The 25,995-nt window shown below is 38.8% G+C and overlaps 1 protein-coding gene across 2 annotated transcripts in view; it reads left to right on the top strand.

Annotated features, from left to right (window-relative positions):
• The window catches only part of rabgap1l (RAB GTPase activating protein 1-like), a 219,621-nt gene that overhangs the window by 109,951 nt on the left and 83,675 nt on the right, over positions 1-25,995 (top strand). For both annotated transcript variants that reach the window (XM_066692340.1, XM_066692341.1), the window contains exons 15-17: positions 10,732-10,806; positions 15,185-15,310; positions 17,178-17,321. In XM_066692340.1, coding sequence (XP_066548437.1) covers positions 10,732-10,806; positions 15,185-15,310; positions 17,178-17,321 — 345 coding nt within the window. The remainder of the gene's footprint in view (positions 1-10,731; positions 10,807-15,184; positions 15,311-17,177; positions 17,322-25,995) is intronic.

Here is a 25,995-nt window from a genome sequence, read left to right as displayed (position 1 = left end):
TATTCTGTCAAGAGCAGTATAGTATTGACGGCACTTCCTTATTTATTGATCTGCCTATCCTAGAGGGACATTATTCTATTTTTAACTACTTAACTCTTACCTCTGACCCGATTTGACCTTAGGGTGTCCCCTTGAACTTCCTTTAGTGAGTAACTTTAGTTAGTGCCTTCTGGTGTCTCTGTGTCATTAGCTCTGTTACTTCAGAAAGAAAAAGCCCTGAAAGAGCATCCCAGGACTTCACACACCCAAACCTTTTCCTGTCCGAATCTTTACACACAGGAGAACTGGTGCAGGACTTAATATTTTGTCTTCCTGCTGAGAGGAGAAAAATCAAATAGGCAGGCAGAGATAGATAGATAGATAGATAGATAGATACATAGACAGACAGATAGATATGCTTTCCTATGTGGGTGGAATTGCACTTTGCATTCTTAGCATATCCAATTTAACAGTGATTTGTGATAATAGAACAGCATTGACATTGTTTTGTCCTGGAAAAAAAGGTGTTGTATTGTTGCATTTTATTTCCTTTAGTAATCCTGCTGTTGAAATCCTTTCTGTATTAACACTTTCCCAAATATCACAAATATCATTCTTTTTGCCTGTTCCGTGTGAGATGTTAGGTTGAAGCCAGAAAGCTGTTGATAAATCTATTGCCTACAGTTTGGAGAGCAAAATAATAATATCCAATTCCCTTCTTTGTTCAGGTCTATTAACTCCATCTTTGGCCAGACTGGAAAAAAAATAATTTGTTTATGTGAAATATAGCTTTATATAGTAGGCAATAATATGTCCCTAAAAGTAAACAGACAATATAATCTAGTGGCAATCATAAACTTAAATGAGATTAAATCGTGAAGATAAACAACACGATGTGTGAATAAATAATTGAAGATGCATATTCTTAGTGAACTGCTGTATGCCTCTGGAAGGTACCTTTTGAGACAGATATACAACTGTAACTTCTTTTGAAGGACAATGAAGTCAGGATTCTCGTCTTTGACTGCCAACTTCTAGCTTCACAGAGAGCGATCCAGTTTGATGACATTTGCGCTGCTTGAGGCTCATTTGTAAATCTATTCAGGGCTCCTTCTAGCATATAAGGTGATCTTCACAGTATGTCACTGAATTACACACCTTCAGTTTCTGAAAGATGTGGGTTGTCAACTCTGATAAGGTACAACCCTGAAAAGAGGGAGTATTTTGAGGTAACAGATCATAGATACCATTCATGGGTATAGTGATTTTCAAGGATAATAATTAGATTTTCTGCAATGTATTGGTAACAAGTTCTTATTAAAACACGATGGGAAACATATCTTGAGGATTATTAAGTTTGCAACCCACAAAAAGGATTGGAGTAACGCACCTTCAGAAGTGAAAGGGTATTAAATCTGTCTTGTTGGATCATGTATCTATTGTGTATTTATGAACTTCTCTGTGCTCATCTAGAACAGACTCCGACTTCAGTATGCACTGGCGTTCTCCCCGTTAGATCACTTTCTCATGGAAGCTCCCTGTTTGAAATGAATATTAATGAGAAAACAGCCACTGGAAAAGTTCAGATAGGGTGAAAGAAGGAGCATTAAAAATGCATCGCCCGTTTGAAATAATAACCCACCTTGCCAGTATCAAATAGCAGGGAAGGGATGTTTTATTGATGAGTTCTAAATGTTCGGAACGCAGAAGTATGTACAATGTGAACTTATTTTCTCACCTTTTTTCTTGGCTAAATCTTTCATGGAAATCCAAGTCTACATGCAGAGTTGTGCCGTCAGTGCCACGGCTCTGGGACGAGTGCGTTGCGGCTGTAGTCGTTTGTAGCATGCTAAGCTGATTTGAAATGCAGATTTGTGTTGTGTTTATCTTACGAATGATCTGTGTAACCATTGTGACAGAGTAACCCCAGCTTACCACACCATCAACATTTTGATTACTAGATCAGTCTGAGGTTTCAGAATGAAAAGCTTCAGTTGCTTTAATTATTTTTAAATATCCGCTTAATTTCAGGAATATCTGCCCTGGAAAGTAGTTTACTTAATTGGAATTTAAATTAATTACATGCCTTTGTGATTTATTCTTAACTCTGGTCTCAGTGTGATTTAAAATGATTGCTTTTCTTGAAGAAAGGGCTTTATAACCAAATCTATCAATATCCATCCTTTGCTGTTTTTTCCCCTCTTTGAAGGGGTTTCAGAACTTTTCCTTCTACTTATTGCCAGTGGAAGATTAAAGGGAGATGTAATTACCTAATTCAGAAGTCGTGCTATATTACAAGAAAAGAGACTTATTTTGGTGAGAGCCAGCATCAGACACTGATTACTCAGTAACATTTATAGAATGGTCTTATTCCCTGATGGCTTGTGTAACCTGTTGACTCCATTCATTTACATTGAGCAAAGCATCTTTTTCTAGGGATGTGTGGGTTTCTTTCTAGAAGGACTTATTGGTTTATTTGTACCTACGCAACTCTGAATAGTATTAAGAAAAAGGGTGGGATTATTTAAATTATTTCATATTGTACCCTTCATACATTATATTGTACAGGCTATGGAATTAAACTCTAGTTTAACATGTTTATTTGGTCAAACTGGTCCATTTATTGTTATTTATCTAGCCTAGATATTTCCTAGCTAATACATTTGTCTTTCTTTTGTTCTATCCATCCATCCATCTGTATACTGTAACAGATGAAAATATTGCAACCTTATATTTTTACCAATGTTTTTTTACTATTACATTTCAGTGAAAGAAAAATGTGTTTATTAAACTCTGCTTATTTTACAGTAATATATTTCTGATGTTTATTGAACAATCTTTCATCTTAGCAGCCCAGTTGATTGAACCACGTTTAAATGGATATCTAGTGTGGCTGTTCTTTTAGCTGCATGCCATTTAATATATAATGTCTGCAGTGGAAGGTGTCTGTCTGGTGAGCATTTAGGTTAGAATTTGTTTGAAATATGGAGATGTGGGAGGCTCTGGTTTTATTTTGCTTTGCTTTTTTGTGTGCTAACACCAAACTCATTAAATGGTTATGTTTCTTTTTAACCCCCACATACACTGACTCGGCTGAAAACTTTAGCACAGATCAGCGTTCTTTTCCTTTTTCTGTTTGTCTAATCACTCAAAAGTTGTCCCAGTTTGACCCAGTTAAGAGACTTTGGGAAGTTGGTAGGACAAAACTTCACAGTTACCGCCAACCTTGATTTAATCGCACAATCAATATTTTGTCAACTCCTATTATATCAGTCATTTATCCCCAAAAGTCTGCTTTTGGATTTAAAATGGCTCTGCCATTGAGCAGAAATCCACTCCCTGGATCATTAACTGTTGGTTTTCACTACATATACAATTAAAATAAAATATAATGTTTTTTGTTTTCTAATTGTTTTATTATAAACCATGAAAAAATAAAATTAATTCCAATAGAGTTCAGGCTTAATTGCCCTTGGAGTAACACCCTGCATATACACCTAAGCTCATTAATACACAGTCAAAACACAGCAAAGCACTGCAAACTAGCAAAGCACTGCAGCTATAAGGTAGACAACATGTCAGTATTGAAATGTGGATCGGTACTGGTGGCATCACTTACTTATACCTGTAACCGTCTCCTAACAGAGAGAGTCAGCAAGGATTTAGCAAAGGCAAGTGTACAATTGGTGGAAATAAACGATATTTCTTTGAACAAGCAATATTCATATAATAATCATATTTTCCTGTTTAAGATAGGGTACTAATTAGGTATGGAAAGTAATGTGTAGTTGCCACCACCTTTTATAATCCAGGGGATTGCAGAAGAGAATGAGGCTACTGTTCTACAAAGCAGAACAAGTGGTAGATGTCTATAGTTCAGTGATCATAATTAACGTTTCATATATTTGTCATATACAGTTACAGTGTTTGAAGTCTGCAGTCAGAGCTGATAAAAATAATATAGGTGTGTATATGTCATGAAAACCTCTAAATTGTCTGTACTCTGTTGATCAGATACCAGCCAAGAAAGCATCGGTTTATGCTGTGTTCTGCTGTCTTGGAGTTATTTTTATTTTTTTTATATCAGTGAAAGTTATTTTCAAGAGCCACCTGCACTTGAAAACGATCCTCTGTCCCACTGGCAACTGGGGGGGATCGATACTCGCTATAAGGAGGGCATTGATTTCAGTGATACGGCTCTGCTTTTCTGTTTTAGATGTTAATGAGTCCACAGCTCTGCCAGGCTCTAAATCACAGGCGGATAAATTGTTTGGAAATGGAATATAAATTTGGCTAACAGTGCACCAAAGCAGGGTGTCAGTGAGAAGATGCAGACACAAGAACGAGGAGACGCAGCTTTAAGCTCCCACATCATTAGCAGTGATTATAGGGAACGAAATCCCTGGCGGGCTCAACTGGAAGAGAGAGCTGGGGTGCATTCGAAGAAACAGCTGAACTCAGAGCCATTGAAAAGGAAACTAATGAAGGACTGCTATCCACTAAGGCATTTAAAACAACAACAAAATCATTTACAAAACACGATGGTATTTAAATAAATAAAAATAAAAATAATACATAATTTAAGGCTATAAATAAAGGCTATGATACACCACAGGGTGATTCAAATTGAGGTCAATTCACAACCTAAAGGATGCAATGAGGAAGTCGTCATTGTAAAGCGGTCCATTGCAGTTAATTTTGATTCCACAAACAGGACTAGAGTAATGAAACGGCTCAACTTGCTTTCTAACGTCAATCTTGGCTCTTTTGTGTGTATCATTTGTGCTGCTGTTATGCAATGTATCCTTTTGTATTATATATAATGTCATGTATTTACAAAAACGAAGACAATTTTTCCCTCTGATATTGTTAATCATTATGAAGTGAGTCTCTTGTAGGGAGAGGATTTAAAGGCGCTGTTGCTGTAAATTGCCCCTCAGTTGGAGAATCAATAGTTACTGCATTTTAATTAACGTTTAAATTGTTATTGATTGAAAGTCATGCTGTTGTCACAAAGTGCCTCTGCATTAGCATTAATACGTTATTAATTAAATACACAGTTATCTAAAGTCTTTCCTGGAGCTGTGGTCAAATTATTCCTGGTACTGTAGTGGATGCATCGGAGACCTGGTGTGAAAACTGAGAAAGTTTACATCATAGGTACAATGTTGCTGTTGTCTGCCTCAGCAAAGCTTGATAGCAAAACTCTTGGAAGTATTTATTATTAATGTAGGGTAATCATAAGACTCCATAGTCACCAGGACACTGTGACACAGGACATAAATTGCCTGTTGAAGGAAAAATATTTTATATATCAAGCATGACATCTGTGCTAAACTGAGTGTGTAGAGTAACCTTTGGTAGGGTCACCATGAAAAGAAACTGCCAGTAAAGGAGGAAGACAGAAGAACCTGTCCCTCTGAGTTGTGACAGTTTAGTCTGCATGTAAAAGGAGATATCTACTATAATCTTCTTCTGCCATCTTCCCAGTGCTGTAGAACTGCTCATGCTGTGCTCGTGGGCCCCCAAGTGCATTTGCTTCTGACAGGAATAGTCCTCCCAGATGGTCCTCTTCACTGAGCTTGGTGTTCTCTGCCAGAGCTCAACCTATAATTCCTCACCATCTCTTCTGGTAACATGTTCAGTTCCTGATATGTGATCTTCAGGTGGCTTAAACTCTTCTGGGCTCCTCATCTCAACATACTGACATGGAAGTCTGTGCAGGTGTTGCACCTATGACACAGTGGCTATGATACCTGCTTGCTACACACTAGGATCCATGCCAAATGCAGACTGGTCAATTACCAGGTTAAATGCGAAATGATTGTTTGACTTTGTGAGTAATGACCGCCTGAACCCTTCATAAATATGCCCTTGGTAAGCCACAGGTAACTTTAGGGGCAAACAGGCGAGAAGCAGCCTGCAGACTTTGCCATTTGCTGCCTTTACAGAGAGAGGGAGCAATACATCAGAAAGCATTGCTGGCCGGGAACACAGGAGAGAGGTCCACACAGCCACCTCATATATCAGTCGGCCTTCCAGAAATAGGCAGTCGAAGAAAGGTTATCAGGGAGAGAGCAAGGGGAGGCAGCAATCCACTTGTTATCTCTCTCTCCCTCCCTCTCTTGCCCAGTCTCAGATCTTAATCTTTATGGGTGTGGAGTTTCACTGCAGTTTACATGCTCCCAGCCATGGATCATTTTGACGCCATTGGCTTTCACAAGGTTTCGATGTTGCCATGGCAATGGCCACCTCTTCACAAGAGCTAGGCGATTGTTCGCTGTCCCTATCCTGAGCTGCACTGCTGCCTCACGCATCCTACTCTTTCTCCCCCTTTCTGTTGGCTTGTTCTGCAGGCTCCTTGGCTATACTTGATATTGGACTCGAGGATATTAAACTTTTTGACCCCAATTAGTAGCTGCCAGCTTAACGCTTTGATAAACATTTCAAATCCTCAGAGATCAATAGAACCAGTATGGTACAGTTACTGCACATCCTAAGAATTTAATAACCACCTTCAGGACGTCTCCTCCTTAAAGATGAGTTTTGAGACCTTGCTAAGAAATGATAATAAGAAATCTCCCCCTGCTGTAGTTCTAAGACAGCCAGGATGATCACAGAATTACTCTCTCCATGAACGCATCACACGACTCCAGGTGACAGGCTGTCCGCCCACTGTATTGATTTTGAAGGGCATCAAAGGGAAAAGGATCCCATGAGCAGTTGCTAAAGCGTATTTATTGCTTTGAATACATGTTGTATAAATCGTTATCACTATACATCTTTTATAAATATACACCTTTTACAAAAAGGTGCCTTCAGAAATCCACAGGAATGCTGTTTCTGAAACACCATGTATTGTTTTATCTATCTGTCTGTCTGACTATCTATATTATTATTATTTAATTTTTTCCCCTCAGCTTTACAGTGAGGAATCTGTTTGATGGAGAATTATTAACATTTTTTGGGCTCTGTTTTTTTATTGGCCAAGGTCTTTAAAGTGGCTTGGATGCGGTAAATTCCTATGAAGTGAAGTGGTGTACGTATTCGTGGGTGGAACAATATAGAAATCACACACACTGTCTGTTATAAAAGTGGGACATGAGTTGCTGCAGAGCGGAAATATTAAGTGCATGTTTAATATGTTGAGTTTACAGTATTAACCTTGTCTGCTAAAGCACAGCAGGATTGGAGAATAATTATAATAAAGATTTCAAGACGCTGTCACCTTTTCCCATTGAAATGTCCATGTCTGTTTGATTTCAAATAAGGCTTTAAAAAAAGGGATCAGTATGAAGTCAACTGACACTGGAGAAACCCATTTTAATTGCTGAAAATTATTTGTAGGAGATTAAATTGTAGTAAAATTAGGTAGTTCGGAAAAAAAAAAATGGAACTTACATGACCGTGATGGTGGTGGACAATGTACATATATGCCCTACTTGGCACTTATAAGTCTCACAGCTTTAACATTATAACAGTTTAATTTCGGGGATCCTTTAAAAATGAATTATCATTGCCTTAGCCCAGTGGTTCCCAAAATTTCTGGGTGGTGCCCCCCAAAAACATTTGGGTCAAAGCTCGCTGTAATGAAGATTGACGGGAGGGTGGGATTTGTTATTTCTTGTCTGTGATTGGCTGACAATAACAGATCTGCCAATGGGATCGGTGGAATTCTGCAGATCTGCGCGGATCTGCGGAAATCTGCAGCACTACAAGAACACGACCAATGGCTTCTTGTCAGAGAATTTCTAAGTGGAAATACTTTGACAAAGTAAATTAAAACACTGTTAAAAAAGCCTAAAAACCAAACACCCTTCTGCGAAACTAGCAATGACAGAAAATGAAAGAGGAGCAACAAACAAACTAATATTAAAACACACACAGCCAGCTATTGCTATGTATCTTGTTTTCACTGGAACTTGAACGTAAAGGTATGTATCCGAATGTATTTAATAAAGTTGTTGTGTTAGATGAGTATTTTCAAATAAAGTTCAGAACTTCTTGCAATTGCAAAAATTGTCACATTGCATTATTTCGCATTTAATGTATTTTTTGTTAATGCATTTCCAAGATATTGCAACAGAGAGTCCTGGCGAGCTCGTTTCCCACTCGATGACATTTTGGAGCTGCAAGTTATTCTTATGTATTTATTTTACCGTAATTATCACCTCATATATACTGCTGTGTATTTTGATCTGAAACTACGAATTCGTGGCTTTCACAGACACTGCTGATTGACAATCCTCTATTCTGATTGGCCAGGACTGGATATGGAAGAATCCAATAACCTAGATCTAATTTCCACTCTTGTGAGTCACGACACCACAGTTTGATTTTAATGTGTGTAAGTGTAGAAAAAGTCGTTTCACAGAGATAGGTCGATGCAAAAGAGATCAGTTTATCCAATGCGATTTCAGCGTGGCGGCAATCAACAGTTGTCAGATCCCCTTGTGGATTTTGTGTGTCTCGTCTTGACTTTTTACACATTCAGCTCTTTCCCCGCACCCCCCCATAAAGAGTCTTGAGCCCCCCCAGGGGGGCGTGCCCCACAGTTTGGGAACCACTGCCTTAGCCTACTGGTCTTACAACTCTGAAACATGCTGTTTGACTGCACAGATTCTGTCTATGTTCAAGACAGGCGCATCAGAGAGAATTCGCATAATGTGTTTGGATATAAAGTCATACAGCTGTCATTCAAACAGCACTGACTTTAGCTGATATTGGTTTGCCAAATAACAGGCTATTAATAATAATGCTGTTATTTGTTGCTGATCAGTCCTGATCATGGATAACTTAGGGGTTTGCTTCCGTTTATGGCTATTTACTTTTCCTTATATAAACTCCATTGAGCACAGATACACAGCTATCATCTCTGGGATAATAGTAATCGACTAGATGTCCAGTAACTGGAACTTGCTGTTCACTTGAAGGTCAGAGGTTAGAGGTCAGGGGTAACTTGCCCTGCCAGGAGAGCATGCAATTTTCTACTGTTATGACCCATGGTAACTCACTTCCCTCTCTACACCTGTCTGCTATACAATATCCTTTTCCCTAAGTGTTGCCATGCACACCGACGTTCTCTGATCGGCTGATTTGCCAGTTCCTACGGATCATTGAGGCAACACAGGTCAGTTGGGCCTCGAGATCTTAAACTCTGTTTTCTGGGTGTTCAACGTGCTGACATCGTTTGAAGTGGAATTGTTCCTGGATGAACTAATTCTGAAAACAATCACGCTGCAATGGTTACATGAGTGGTGGGTTTTAAAGCTTTTTACAGGTAATGGGGTTATCAGTTTAGTATCCTCATCTATAATAAGATGAAGAGAGCCCAGTGAGCCCAAAGGGAGGAGGAAACCAGGCAGGCCTCACCTTGTTTTCTTGGTCACTTGCTCCCAATTGCTCCAGTCACACCTATACATTTCTTTGCTCTTTTGGTTCTGAAACCCATTTGACATAAACAGATCTGAACAGAACTGACCTGGTTCTGTTGGAACACAATGTCAGTCATCAGCGCCACTCTCCGTTGTCAGTGATTTTAAACACGTCATATCAGAGTCAAGAGCAAGTGCACTTCAGTCATCCACTCTCGAGAGCTGTGTGTGTGTGTAGTTGAGCCGTCGACAGCCCTCTTATCAGAGTGTGTGCTTAATCTATCTGGGTTTGTGGCTAATAAAGAGCTTTACACAGCACAGCAGCCCCCAGGGAAGTAAAGATTAAATTGTGGGATGTTTTCACATCAGGGTGAGGTAGGGCATGTCTTGCAGGGAAGGAAAGTCAAGACAGATAGGGCATCATTGGGGCAGACTAGTGACATGCAGCATGTTAATTCAATAGCCTTCTCTCCTGGAAGCCTGTTTTGGAGGTAGCAGGTCTAATCAGATTGGTAGTTCAATTCACTGGCCTTATACAATGTCAATGGCAGTTGTCTCCTCATTTATCTGTAGACCCCTCCTTTCCTCATCCTCCAATCTGGTGATTGTTGTTTATGATATGGAAGCTGTATCTCATTAAAAAAAAAATGCCGGCCTTATATGTTATACATACTCAAACTTAAATGGCCAAAGACACCAGACACCTGAATTTATTTAATTCATAGATTAGATTCACCATAAATATAAAACTATAAAATATACCCTTTTCTCATAAAATGTATGTTGCTTAATTTGACGTAATGGTATTATGAATTAGGAGAAATGTAGGAGAAAGCTGGATGGCGAATTGTTATTCTGATAAATGAATGCTTTGCTTGTTTGAATTTAGTCAGAAAGGCAGCAAATTCCACACAAGTTGGCTTGTCGTAACAAAAACACTAGTTTAACTTTCTGCATTTATTTGTTACCATTCGTTGGAAAAACTGTTTTCATCTCCAGTTCTTTCCCATTAGGTTTAATGCTATTTTGTCTTATTAAATACCTTGCAGTTAAAGTGTTCGCTTAATGACATTATGAAATAAACAGTCCATACTCTGAAGTGTCTGTTTCTGTGGGTTAAACTTCTGCTGTTATTATTGCTCACATTTTGATGATTAAAACTCTATGGCTGTAGCAAAACGGGTTTAAAAAGGAAATAAACATTTTGGTCATTATATGAAGAATTGGCAAATTTTAAAATCTTAGAATGCAAGGTCGTTGTTACATCATTTGATGGAATATCTGCAGTGTTCCTTTTCTGGTTGTTAAAGTGTATATCTGGAGGCTCCCAGTGGTATGCCTTTGACTGTAAAGTGTTTTTTTCTCTTTGCCTTTTCAGGCCTATTCTGTGTACGATGAGGAAATCGGCTACTGTCAAGGACAGTCTTTCCTTGCTGCCGTGCTGCTGCTTCATGTAAGTGGGGGTGCTTCTTGTCAAGCAAAGTTGCCTATGCTGCTCTGTGAAGAGTTGAATCTGCATAAAAGAATATGCTTAAACAAAATCTTAATAAATTACATGAGCTGAATGGAAATTAAAATCCAGAACACATTATTATTGTTATATATATACACTCACCTAAAGGATTATTAGGAACACCTGTTCAATTTCTCATTAATGCAATTATCTAACCAACCAACCACATGGCAGTTGCTTCAATGCATTTAGGGGTGTGGTCCTGGTCAAGACAATCTCCTGAACTCCAAACTGAATGTCTGAATGGGAAAGAAAGGTGATTTAAGCAATTTTGAGCGTGGCATGGTTGTTGGTGCCAGACGGGCCGGTCTGAGTATTTCACAATCTGCTCAGTTACTGGGATTTTCACGCAAAACCATTTCTAGGGTTTACAAAGAATGGTGTGAAAAGGGAAAAACATCCAGTATGCGGCAGTCCTGTGGGCGAAAATGCCTTGTTGATGCTAGAGGTCAGAGGAGAATGGGCCGACTGATTCAAGCTGATAGAAGAGCAACTTTGACTGAAATAACCACTCATTACAACCGAGGTATGCAGCAAAGCATTTGTGAAGCCACAACACGTACAACCTTGAGGCGGATGGGCTACAACAGCAGAAGACCCCAGCGGGTACCACTCATCTCCACTACAAATAGGAAAAAGAGGCTACAATTTGCACAAGCTCACCAAAATTGGACAGTTGAAGACTGGAAAAATGTTGCCTGGTCTGATGAGTCTCGATTTCTGTTGAGACATTCAGATGGTAGAGTCAGAATTTGGCGTAAACAGAATGAGAACATGGATCCATCATGCCTTGTTACCACTGTGCAGGCTGGTGGTGGTGGTGTAATGGTGTGGGGGATGTTTTCTTGGCACACTTTAGGCCCCTTAGTGCCAATTGGGCATCGTTTAAATGCCACGGCCTACCTGAGCATTGTTTATGAGCATGTCCATCCCTTTATGACCACCATGTACCCATCCTCTGATGGCTACTTCCAGCAGGATAATGCACCATGTCACAAAGGTCAAATCATTTCAAATTGGTTTCTTGAACATGACAATGAGTTCACTGTACTAAACTGGCCCCCACAGTCACCAGATCTCAACCCAATAGAGCATCTTTGGGATGTGGTGGAACGGGAGCTTCGTGCCCTGGATGTGCATCCCACAAATCTCCATTAACTGCAAGATGCTATCCTATCAAATTGGGCCAACATTTCTAAAGAATGCTTTCAGCACCTTGTTGAATCAATGCCACGTAGAATTAAGGCAGTTCTGAAGGCGAAAGGGGGTCAAACACAGTATTAGTATGGTGTTCCTAATAATCCTTTAGGTGAGTGTATATATATATATATATATATATATATATATTTTTTTTTTTTTTTTTTTTTTTTTTTTTAATAGTAATATAACTAATTTCAGTAAATAGTAAATTGTTTCAAGGTTCATTCCAATTATTTAATATCAGACAATATTCTTATTAACAAGTTAACAAAGAAGCGCCGAGACCACTGATAAGAAAGTGGCCTTTATCATGTAAGCCTCCCAGACCAAGTGGGTCTGTGAATACAGCGCAGCGACCCACACCCAGGGCTTCAAGAACTAAACTGAGTACAGGATGTTCTCTGAAAACCAGAGGATTCATATTACTTATGAGAAACAGGGGTGAGTTTTGTTTAGTGTGCCCTGTGCCTGGCACGCTAGGACGACAATGAGTGAGGAAGAGGAATCTCAGTCCTCAGTATGCAGGAAGCATGCCAGTTGTCAGGATTATTAATGGATCAGCCTATCTGCCTGTAGGAACTGATTCAGTCCAGGAGACAGTTGCTGCAGCAGTGATTAAATACCCACCTCACCCTGTTAGATAGGGGTGATTCTTCTCTGAGTTCGCCACGTGGATGTAGCAATGTTGCATAACTCCCAGGGCTGAGCCAGGCAAGAATGTAGTAATGACATGGAGGAATGCAAAATTAACTGGCTTTAGACAATGAAAAGAACAAATAACTGAGGTTGCCCCTAGTAACATAAGCCCCGAAGCAGTAAATTATCATAGTAACTGTGTGTGCCTAACTATTTGTACGATAACTACCTTGCCTCAGCCCATCTTACCTGTCAGTTATTGACTGTTTATACCTGCAACCCAGTAAATTCCCCAGGTCATCAGTGTATCAAAATAAAGGAAGAATTGTTAATAATAAATCATTGATTTTGACTGTTCTCATTCTTCCTCATTTTAGTTTTTATTTCTCTCTCTCTCTCTATACAGTGAGGGAAAAAAGTATTTGATCCCCTGCTGATTTTGTACGTTTCCCCACTGACAAAGAAATGATCAGTCCAAACTCTCCACCATGGCCAAGACCAAAGAGCTGTCCAAGGATGTCAGGGACAAGATTGTAGACCTACACAAGGCTGGAATGGGCTACAAGACCATCGCCAAGCAGCTTGGTGAGAAGGTGACAACAGTTGGTGCGATTATTCGCAAATGGAAGAAACACAAAATAGCTGTCAGTTTCCTTCGGTCTGGGGCTCCATGAAAGATCTCACCTCGTGGAGTTTCAATGATCATGAAAACGGTGAGGAATCAGCCCAGAACTACACGGGAGGATCTTGTTAATGATCTCAAGGCAGCTGGGACCATAGTCACCAAGAAAACAATTGGTAACAGACTACGCCGTGAAGGACTGAAATCCTGCAGCACCCGCAAGGTCCCCCTGCTCAAGAAAGCACATGTACAGGCCCGTCTGAAGTTTGCCAATGAACATCTGAATGATTCAGAGGAGAACTGGGTGAAAGTGTTGTGGTCAGATGAGACCAAAATCGAGCTCTTTGGCATCAACTCAATTCGCCGTGTTTGGAGGAGGAGGAATGACCCCAAGAACACCATCCCCACCGTCAAACATGGAGGTGGAAACATTATGCTTTGAGGGTGTTTTTCTGCTAAGGGGACAGGACAACTGCACCGCATCAAAGGGACGATGGACGGGGCCATGTACCGTCAAATCTTGGGTGAGAACCTCCTTCCCTCAGCCAGGGCATTGAAAATGGGTCGTGGATGGGTATTCCAGCATGACAATGACCTAAAACACACAGCCAAGACAAGAAAGGAGTGGCTCAAGAAGAAGCACATTAAGGTCCTGGAGTGGCCAGAAAATCTGTGGAGGGAGCTGAAGGTTCGAGTTGCCAAACGTCAGCCTTGAAACCTTAATGACTTGGAGAGGATCTGCAAAGAGGAGTGGGACAAAATCCCTCCTGAGATGTGTGCAAACCTGGTGGCCAACTACAAGAAACATCTGACCTCTGTGATTGCCAACAAGGGTTTTGCCACCAAGTACTGAGTCGAAGGGGTCAAATACTTATTTCCCTCATTAACATGCAAATCAATGTATAACTTTTTTGAAATGTGTTTTTCTGGATTTTTTTGTTGTTATTCTGTCTCTCACTGTTAAAATACACCTACCATTAAAATTATAGACTGATCATTTCTTTGTCAGTGGGCAAACATACAAAATCAGCAGGGGATCAAATACTTTTTTCCCCCACTGTGTATATATATATATATATATATATATATATATATATATATATATATGTTTTGTTCTGAAATGTGTACATTGAAAGTAATCCACCACAAAACAACCCTTGATGGATAGCAAATAAAAAGACATTTTTGGCTGTGACTGCCACCAAAAGGATAAAAACCACAAATCTGTGCAGGATGCTATTGTGTGTGGTCGCCCACTGTCAGTTACTGTGTATTTATCACTGTCTTGGTTTATGTGCCCCTTGTGCACCCTGTTCCAAGAGCTCTGATCGATGGCTCCTACACCCCACTGACAGATAGATGCATAACTCTATAGCATGGGTCTGTATAACCTACACACTGCCTATGCCATCCACAGACAACTGTCCTTTGGGTTTAACGGTATACAATATATTGAACCTCGTACTTCGCTATGCCCCAAATTCTGGTTCCATTTTAAGAAAATGGAGGACATTTTAATTGAACTGCTTATGTACACTGTGTTTATAGACACTGAGACGTATGATTGATATCTTGCAAACTGGGCTATATTCTGCCATAGGTCTTCAGTTTCTTCTGACTACATGTCAGCTGTAAACAGATTTAATGCTGACGTAGCTCTCAAGTTCATTCCAGACACTTTCTTTCCCGTCGAACATAATGCAAACCACACACAACTCCTCATTTGGATGATGCTACATGCTATGGAGTACTTGCTTGATTGGGCTCTGTTCTCCAGTGTGATTTATATCCTTTTTCGTACATTTTTTCACATCATAGTTTGTCATTGTGTTTTTTGTCTTTTGTTGTTGTGATTTTCAGATGCCAGAGGAGCAGGCCTTCTGCGTGTTGGTGAAGATCATGTATGAGTATGGCCTGAGACAGCTCTACAAGAACAACTTTGAAGATCTGCACTGTAAGTTCTACCAGCTGGAGAGGCTAGTGCAGGTAAGAGAACAAATCCCTTTGCAGATCATTCAGCCCTCACAGAGAGCTCAGGTTGAATTAAAAAACACATGGTCTTTTGGGACACTTTTTTCTCCTTGCTTCTTCAATCTGTGGTGTTCTAGTTTCACCCCAGTTCATTCTTTATTCACGGACCACCAAAAAGATATTTTATAGTCCTGATGGTCCACCATCCCAGCCCAAGCTCATGTAGATGTTGCACAATATTGGCACTTAGCTTGTACCTCTACCATGTACCATGGTTCTGGCATAGAAAATCTTACCTCTGTTGAATGTCAAGCTTTCAGAAAAATAATCATACTAATCTCCAAATTCAACTTATTTGTATTTTTTTAGCTTGTTATACAACACTATATTAGATTAAAAAGTCTTTATCACATGTAGCAGATAAGAAGACAAACTATTTTCTACCTTCTAAGTTTAGTCAACAAGCAGTTCATGTGAGCTTGTGGAAATTATGATCTATACCTACTAAACCTGTGTGAATAATGAATACTGAGCCCTCTCTCAGTTTAAACAGAGGCTTGATTGTGTAATGGAGATCTCTGCTGGCCAGAGGTCTGTGCCCTGTGCGCCAATGTATACACTTTGCATATGTAGACACTACACTAACCCAGTAATCGCTCATGTCATTATAAATGGTATGCAGTGAGACAGAAGTGAGAAGTAAGGAGAAACTTGTTTATTAAACATAATTAAATGAAGAAAAAGACTGACAGATATTAAAATGTGGTGTAGTGTGGTAAGTGGCAAGTCAGCAACATGCGTAGACTGATCATCATTAAATCGAGGTGGTTCGGAAGAGTTCAGATTCCAAGTACCAGTTTCTCTTGGGTATTTAATGAAAGCCAGTGGAAATCGCTTTAATTCTGTGGAGTAATTGAATTGAACTGAAAGTGTGCTTCTTTACAAGTCAAGCTATACTTGGTTAGTATTGATGAGATGTATTGCAAAGGTTTTAGAATCAAATTATCATTGTGTGCCAGACTGGAGCGGTTAACAACAGAGCCTTTTATAACTACAGCAGTGTCCTATGTATTTTTGATCACAAAATCAATTTTTCTCACTTTATTTGATGTCTGTGGACTTTTTCCCCCTTCCCAATTAAAATGACATTTTCGAATATTCCCTTCATTGGATTTTATGTGTCGTCTGCCTCTATACCTCCTGTTTGCCTCACAGGGAATCACAGGCCTTGCTGTTCTGTATTTACCCATCTCTCCCTGTTGCCATGATAAATATGCCATGGTCCGTCTTTCTTGAACATTGATCTGACATGCCTATTTCAGTGTTCACAACTGCTTTCATTAATGATCCTATCCTCAACCCTATTAGTACATGCAGTTTATATTGATCCGTGTACACAGACATGATTGACAGGAGCTCAGGGGCGGTGTGCCCTTAAGGTCACTGCTCTTGAGGCCAGTCTGCTCTGATTCTTAAAGGCCTGGCCAAACTGCGTTGTATATAGTGCCGATCGGAAACATGCAAACTCAAGACTAACCTCATCTGACTCAACTTACAGGCTATATGAACAATACAAAAGTGCAATAATACAATACAAAATTTAAATAAAAGTGCAGTTTATAAACTACAGAAGTGCATACAATTGTAGATCATATATACAGTAAATATAAAATACAAAGCATACATCCTAGTTCAAATAGATAACAAGTGTGGACATGATACTGTTGACAAGTAAGTTTGATTTTCCCATCTGTCAATAACACTTTGAAGGAATATCATTATCAGTCCTTCGAGATTACTGCGACACCGATGGGGTAGTCTGATGTCTTTGGAGAAATGTGTCTGAACATTTGACATGGTGTTTTTTCCTTTGCCTCTGCAGGAGCAGCTTCCTGACCTATATAATCACTTTATGGATCTCAATCTGGAAGCCCACATGTATGCCTCCCAGTGGTTCCTCACTCTCTTCACCGCCAAGTTTCCTCTCTGTATGGTCTTCCACATTACTGACCTGTTGCTTTGTGAGGTGAGTGTTTTGCAATTACTCACCACTCTTGGCATGGCTGTTGCCAGTCAACATCAACTACCTGGATATGGCAATATGTCGGTCGGCTTTTTAGATCACACAGGACCTGGGTTCTCATGTATTTGCAAACTGTTTTAAGATCCACCTCTGTTCATTACATGGTGACAGATTCGATTTGTACCTCAGTGGTTCCGAAAGCAGACAGTTTTGACAAGATCATGAACAGGTGAGTTTGATTGGGTTGATTGCAAAGTAATCAGTACAGCTGTGATGAGACAGTCTGACCTTAATGAAAAGGGGTGAGTACAGTCTGAAAAGTCTGGATCACAATTGTGAACATGATATAATCAGGGTTAACAACAGTGGCGAACATATCTCCTTCCAAATAATGTGATCTGCCAGTTGGAAAGACACAACAGGCAAAATTATCTTTTCTCAGACCTCTTTGCTTTAATAAAGTATGATTTCAGGGGTGAGACAGAATATTAGGAATACATGTACTATTAAAATACTTTTATAATGGTTTGAGCAATTTAAAAAACAGCATTTATATACTAGTGGAAAAGTGCAGTGACAACAACAGCACCAACTGGGCTTGTCATTTTTGATAGGTGGAATTTATGAGTAATTAGTCACTGCCACTCTCAGTGTCACACACAGCAGAAATAACTGTCAGGAAAGCAGGCCTGCTTCATTGCACAGCTCTGCTATTGGCTAATAGACATCATCATGGGCACTGACCTGTGAAATGGCTTTTTGGAAGCAAAAAAAGGGGGGGTTGCAAAAACAAGCAACGTGTGGAAGTATTGCATTTCAAAACAGGCATTTAGTTGGACTCTCATTACAGGAACATTGGATATTTAAGAGAAATACCTTTTTTATTTTTATGACACGTTGTTTTTATTGATAGATATCCTGTTTGGAGTCATCTCCTGTAGTGTCATATTGTAGATATTTGTTTTTGTTCACTGATCTTTCTGGGATACATATGCTGTTACATTTAGTGTTTGTTCCAGGGCCTGCAACATGGTACATATATAATAGCTCAACACAGTTAGATCAGCACTTGTCTATGTACCCTATGTACTGCTTCAGTTAGTTCCTATCTACATCTACAGTAGTGTGCATGTGTTTTAAAATACATCGAGATTTTGACTTAAGTGAGCTTAACACTCACAAGCTTTATACTGTATTACTGCTGACATTATGTCCTGAAGATGTTTTGGCAGGATATAAAATTCTGTTTTATGAAAGTGACCAATAGAAAACATCTAAAGGGCTTACACAGTTTTCATGTGTGTGGCTGTATTTGTTTAACTATTCTCGTTTAAAAAATGAAAAGATTGGACAATCAGTGTTCAGTTTTTTTTTTTTTTAATACATTTTTCGTGAAACACATTGATGTTAATTCAGTACATATCCAATCCTGGGCACTATACTGTCTCTTTTTGTCTTTTATCACATGGATATAATTGAGGAAATATGCTTTACATTATAACACTGGTAATGGTAGATGCTGTACAACTCATATCATATCACATCATGCAATGGGTAAAGCCAAGTTACAACCCCTCTATTCCAGCCTTCTTGGATTGTTAATATGAACGTCATATGAGGAAATTAACCAAATAAATAAGAAGATAAATCTTTCTTATGTTTTTTTTAAAAGGATGGTGTAAATCTCCTTTTAACTACAGCTAATAATAGTATTGCCCTGTGGTTGGTCTTCCTTTAAATGTAATAAATCCACATGCTGAGCTTGTGGTACAGTGCAGCTTCGTTCTGAGAGAGGGAGCTCAGTAGTGGTGAGTTGGAAATGATTTGTGCAGCACTGCAGCAGGCATAAGGAAATTGTGTTCATGTGATTTATAGTAATAAAAGTAACACAGGAAAGAAGTTGCTGACGCAGAATGTATTTTTGTCTGTGTGTTTTTCCGGGTGTTTTCTGAAATATAACTTTCTTTATTTTCTAAAAGAAAGTTCAGTGCTGTTGCACATACCCATAGTGGAACCATTGTTTGTGATAATGTCAGCTGCTATCATCTACTTTGCCAATCTCATTAGGCTTTTAAATGTTTGTTTTATATTTCCCCAAACACTTTTGAAATGAAACTAACATTTTGAATGCAAAATAACAAAATAAGACATCGGAAATGCATGAAACAACAGGCTCAGGTGATCCTAATCCTTGAATGTGTCATATAAATCAATACATTTTAATCAATGAATTGGTCCTCTGCTGTTTTTTTTTTTTCTTTCATGCTCTCTGTTGTGTTGGTGTGTTTTATCAGCATTGTCTCCTCTGCTAGTAGCAAGCGACCTCCCTATTTCATCCCCCCCTTATTGAGGCACAGATATTCGGTAAACAATCAATTAAAAATGCAATTAGGCCTTTTTTGTTTTGTGGCAAGCAATGACAGTGGCAAAGAATTACCCAAATCAAAATCAACTGTTTATCCTTTTCAGTTCCATTACATTAGAATTAAGTTCTACTAATTACTATAAACTTCCAATGCTGCATGATGTGTTGTGACACTGATTTTAGCATTTTAATATAACTTTTTATAACATGTATGGCTATAAATAAATGCAATTGTTTTAGAATTAAAGGTATGTATTCTGAGGTATTGGGAGGGAAAAGGACCAAGGGATCTGGCAGCCTGTGGCAGATAAATTGACTGATTAGACTGATTTGACTGATTAATTGTAATAGTAGATCAACTATTGGTGATTCATAGTTTTACACCAATATGCATGTGGTTTAAACAACACGTACAGCAGTGGGATCAATTCAGCTGATGTCCAGGGTCTCCTGTCTGTCTTCTGCTATAAATATGTGCAAAACACTGTGCAATGTTTCTAGGTTTCGTAGTGTAAAACAAGTGCAAAGTCTATATAAATTGTGAAATACCATTACTCCCAAACTGTCTGTAATAGTGCCAGTCAGGTGAGTGGCACAAAAGGTAATAGAGATTCACAATTGACTAATTCAAATGAAATACAAAAAAACATTTACAATTAAAATAAATACTCCCTTTCACAGCATGAGGAGGCTGCCCCGGGTGGCCGATTTGAATGATTTGTGTGCAATGAGAAAGAGGCCTTTGAGTGAATTCTTCTATCTGGTCAATCAGACTGCTCTGGGGAGACGACACTTCAATTAACTAACTAAGGGCAGGGCAGCTGATGGCCCTGCCACCATCCACTTGAGCGAACATGAAATCACGGAAGTTTATTGAGAGTGGAATGAAAAAGCAGAAAACCCTGCTGTCCAGGGGGCTTGAGTTTCACATCCCTGCTATAGAGTGTTTAAAGTGTTGCATGTCTTCCATTGTTACAAAGAGCTGTGTCCATATCTGATTTTCAAATACTAAATGTCATGAATGTCACCTTTAACATTTCTCACTTAAGTATTGTTCATATCATTGTTTTTCCACCACACATCACTTCAACCCGTCATTCAAATTATGTTGCCTGAAGGTTTATAGCTAAATTAAAATCACAAATGGATACTGACCTGGGAACAGTGCCGATTTAAACCACTTCAGTCAATAACAGGCCCAATTAAGTCATTAAGACCAGAAGCTGAATGAATAGCCCCCCACCCAAGCTGACAGTAGCAGAGTCATTGGATAAGTCACATCAGAATTACAGTGGATCCCTAGTGCATGTCCCAGGTGGTTTTGTATGTCTCTCATGTGATGCAAAACAGTGTGTCCTCAATGCTAAAAGGGACATCCCGTCACATCTATAATATATAAAATAATATAATAAAAATAACTTGGAATGAACTGCGAACGGCTGCGTAGAGAGATTAAAACTCTGACAGGACGCTGGCTACTTTAAATTCACATCACCTAAGCGAGGAATGCCAAGAGACAGAGTGCAGATTCTCCCTTTGTGCCGCTATGTAAATGTCATATGTATTGTTATTTACAAAGTGATGCGAATATTAAAGGAATTTTCCCCAAAGTTATATTTTGCCTGTCACTGTAAAATGGGACTAAACTAAAAACCACAGGTATGCCACATTTCTAATGAATCCTGCAGGCCTCACAACCTAGTTATTGTGATAGTTGATTCTTTTCACTTGAACGTCTTCATATTCATATAATAATTCCAAGATGTTCTGTTTAACTTTTTGATCTTCAAGAAAGATACAGATGTTAGCAGTGCAGGAATGTCTGCCAGTCAATGAAATATCAAGATAAGGAAGCATTGTTTTCATCCATTTTTAATATAATACATATTGTGACACAGGAGGAATCCATATTAGCCAACACAAGCAATTTGTTTCAGCATCTGGCCTCCCTGTCATCTTGAAAGGCCTGCTCATAAATTTATTGGATAGTAAAGTGATTAGTTATTGACCACTTGGTTACAGACAATGTCCTCATTAACACGGAGGCATTTAATTAAAACGAGAGATTTTGTAATGTGCAAAGTTCACTTTCAAAGCATTGTTGATCACTGCCAAGTCTTAAAATATTCACTTTTCCACCTTCTAGACTTAAAAAAACAATAGTTGAATAATAATAGTTGAAACTTAGCAGATTCCCCTCCTCATAATAAGCCATGAGAAAAAACCTAATGAGAAATATAAAGGCCTCTCCATTGATGCAAATGGCTGAGTCAGGGTGTACTGCCTGCATAACAGCATTCATATTTAATATGGCAGACAGAATTACAGGACACTGCTGAGAGATCAGTTTCTGGGAATATGACAAGCGAAAAATAATCGAGGGCTGAGTGTCGCACAATAGATATCGAGTTGTATTTCATGGTTCTGAGGGAAACTGTACACCCTTAGTCCCAGAGAGATCCCTCGGGGTGGGGGGAGAGGGGTTGCCTAGGAGGCCTCTAAAAACCAGCTGACTGTGTTTTTCTCAGACAATATGCACGCAGGAACATCTGCCGAACCCAAGGCCGCACCATACTGTTATTTGTAGTTACACAGAGAGCTCCATTGCAATGCCTATATTGCGGTAATAGGTTTTCTTTGATGCAAGCTCTTTACATATATTCTAAAAATTACTGCTTGTGCAATTTGGAGATGGAATAGCAGGGGGATAAAAGAAACCAATAGCTCCTGAGAGTATAATACAATGTTTTACTGTTTTCTTTCTTGGGTCTTAGAATAATAACACAGGTTTGTGATATGACAAAACCAGTCCAGAGAACAGTAATTTTTTGTGAAATAACTGTAAACAAGATAACAAGATATATTGACATCACAGGTGGTCGAAAACATCTGCTGATTAATTCTGAGCAGACTAAAACTTAGTTCCCTACTGTTTATTAATTAGTTGATTTATTCTATTTTGTTTTCCTTTCTTTCTTTAAGGTCTAATTTAAATAAAATTGTGCACACTGACTTAATACAAGATGCTGCAACCTACTATACTCCTTGCATTTCTTCAACAATGAGCAATTTAATACATAATGTATTTCAATCAACAGACAGACAACAACAACAACAACAACAACAGAGTAACTTATTAAAACAAAGCACCAATCCAATAAACTGTGTAGGTGTAATCAATAACATATCCTGAACATGAAAGTGCATGTTGCATTAAATTAGAGTAATAAAGCCCTGTTGGGCCAAAGGGACACCATTCCTTTTCCAGTGGTTTGCAGTGGATATAGTAAATCTATTAGTCTTCTGACTGCTATCCTGGGTAAACCCTTATCGACTTGTAAACTCTTTAATTGTGTACAACATCAGAACATTACTGTAATAATAGTATGTATTCACAAGTGTCTTATTTCAGCGACAATAGGAACAACAAGGCAAGCTCTTACCGGAGAGACTTTTCTGTTATTTAATTAAGATGTAGGCTTTAGCTGCATGTCACTGCTGTGATTTCATTTTAAGGACCTTGGATTCACTAATTAGATGTCCCCTTTTCCAGGTTTTATTTCATGTTAGGCCTTACTAAATTTCCACTTCTCTGATAAGAGTTTAAAATTTAAAATGGTCTTAATTCGATTGATGTTTTATCACTTTATTAATGGGATGGATTAAAAGAGAAAAAAAAAAACAATAATGAGATTTCTCACTTAACTGTGGTTAAAATCACAACTCTCCAAATTAGTCTAGAGATTCTGATGTTTTAATATAGTCTGCTATATTAGACACCTCCAAAGGCAGCTGTGATCAGATAACAACTTTGACCGACAAGCGAATCACAAATTAAGAAAGTTGTACCCTATTGTGTTTTGATTTATAAATAGCAGAGAGTGGCTTCTAGCAATAAATTAAACCGCGATACTAGGGTATAGATTTGGACTTTGCCATTCGTGGGTCAAAGTTTTGATATGATCTAGCCTTAAAGTGGTCTAATTTATTCCAGTCCTTAAGAACCAACCACAGGATCAACAAGAGCTACAACGCTTCTTCAGTTTGTGGCAGCTGATCTTTAGAATCCTTTTTGTTATAGACAAATCAAGTAGACCCCATACACCGTTTCTGTTTTCTTTCAGTTGCTATGCTCCCTGCGCCTGCCAGGCTTCAGTTTAAATAAGCCGGCCCCTTTACTGGCATGACTACCTGAACAGCAATTACTCTACCAGCAGGCTGGCTGTCATTAGCCGGCAAGCTGGGTTCGGAGCCCCTGCTGCTGCCCTTCCCAGGATAGCTCTGTGACAGACCACACCCAGGCCACACTGCTGCTCTGAAAGTACTCAGTGGGGTCATATAGGTAAAACCCCTCAATCTCAGAGGACATATCCTGCAGAGCTCCCATTTGTTAAATCTGAGGCGTAAGACCTCGATCAAGGCTCTTTTTGTATTAATGCCCCAATAACATTTTTCATCCCAGTTTCTATTATTTAAAAAATAATATAAGAGGATAGTTTCCTGCTTCCACTTCCACAAATTTAATGAGCAATTAACACCCTGTAATGTATAAACATAAAACAGTGGTTGCTTACACTAGACCATTAATCACAGTGTTGAAGAGATCTTAGCCAGACAGAAGTTCTACTTTGTTTGAGTTATAAGATACAAAAGATCCACAATCTCATAGCGGCCACTAGCACTTCCAAATGTTGTAATATCAATACTTAAATACAGCAATACTCGTTACCTTGAGGTATACTTATAATACTTCTGTCAGATTCCTTGTTTTCTGAATCCACAGACTCATGTACCATCTACCATTGACAAGCTTAGTTCTGAATGATTTTTAAATGCACAGATGCCCCCAGCTTAAAATATTGCACCTCAAGGTAACGAGTATTGCTGTATCCCATCATCATGTTATATCTTGAGGTTGATTGGAGGGTCAGTTTAAATGACTGCTCATTACATTGACGTATGGCAGTCTTGTTGGGGACCAATTTTGATCGGCTGTTACGTTTTTTTGTATATACACCATGTGGAGAGCAACACAGGTGTGTGGTTGAGATTCGGTGCAAAGTGATGTAAAGACTGGAGCAAGCATTAATAGCATGAGTGTTAAATAGAAACAAAACCACTTTTAAAATAGATTGTCTGAGCTTGGGTGCATTTTTATTGAAATTACCCTAATTGGTCTTTGTTAAATAAATAAATAAACATAACATGTAACTGCTCCTATAGACAGATATCCAACCATGAAACAACTCCAAAGTCATGTTCATCTGTATCTCCATCCATTTGAAATTAAAGGCATCCTCCATCACTCAAACAACTGAGCATGACGAATACAATTGTTTCCCCTAATACCCACGTATGCAATTCCACTAATGAAACCATCTGCCTTCTCCAACTAGTTGCCATATGCTTCTCTTGCATTCTCTCTTTCTTTCTTCCTATAGATCCATTATTAGCAACACAAGTCTGTCTTATCTTTCTCCAGTAAGTCCTCTGCACATTGAGTGCTTTATCATCCCTCCTATCTCCTTGTCTCCTATCCTGCCTCATGTTGGAGATCTCTCATTTAGACAATTAGCAACTTCAGCTCTGCTGTCTGATTTTTGCTTCAGTTTTGAATTGCAAGCTTCTGTCCTCCCCCGGAAGACAAAAGCAATGGAATTTTCTGCCACTCAAATTAACTGCTGATAATTCACAAATAAGTATAAATAAAGCAAATCATGGTTCAGATGTACGGGTATGAGGGTATTTAATTGGACATAAAACTCATGGGAAATGGAACCTGGAAAACACATGAAATACTTAACAAATTGTGCCTTCCTTTCTTCTATTGATTAAAATCCTGTTTTCATCAGGTTTGTCATTATACACAGTATGAACTACTTGACTTATGTTACCTTTTGTTGCAAGCAGTGATTGAATTGTAGTATAAATGACTGCTCTGTGTTCACTACCCACCTACTTAAATCAGCACTTGATACATTATTGCTTAAACCGCAGTTTTTGATTAACTACCAACTACCATTAACACTACCAAACGTTCAAACTGAGTATGATAAAAGACCTACAAGTTGCCCTTCAATTGAAATCTCAAGTTACACTGTCATAGTTTTTTTTACTTCAGAGTTCTTAATAGATATCCTCATTTGGAAAGGTTTCATTTTTGAAACTGTAATAATCTGCTTTTTAAAATGCGGTGTGCCTTGGTTGACTTGGCACTTCGGTGCAATTTGTGTCCTGCCCCTGTTCTTGTCTCTGCCATGTGTTCAGTATATTTATATACAGAAACATTTTAAAAAGTCTTAAAATACATAT

Source organism: Amia ocellicauda, chromosome 19 (assembly GCF_036373705.1).
Source record: "Amia ocellicauda isolate fAmiCal2 chromosome 19, fAmiCal2.hap1, whole genome shotgun sequence".
In the NCBI taxonomy this organism is placed as follows: Eukaryota; Metazoa; Chordata; class Actinopteri; order Amiiformes; family Amiidae; genus Amia; species Amia ocellicauda.
The sequence above is the reverse complement of the archived record's forward strand: the minus strand, read 5'-3'. Positions and strand labels throughout refer to the sequence as shown.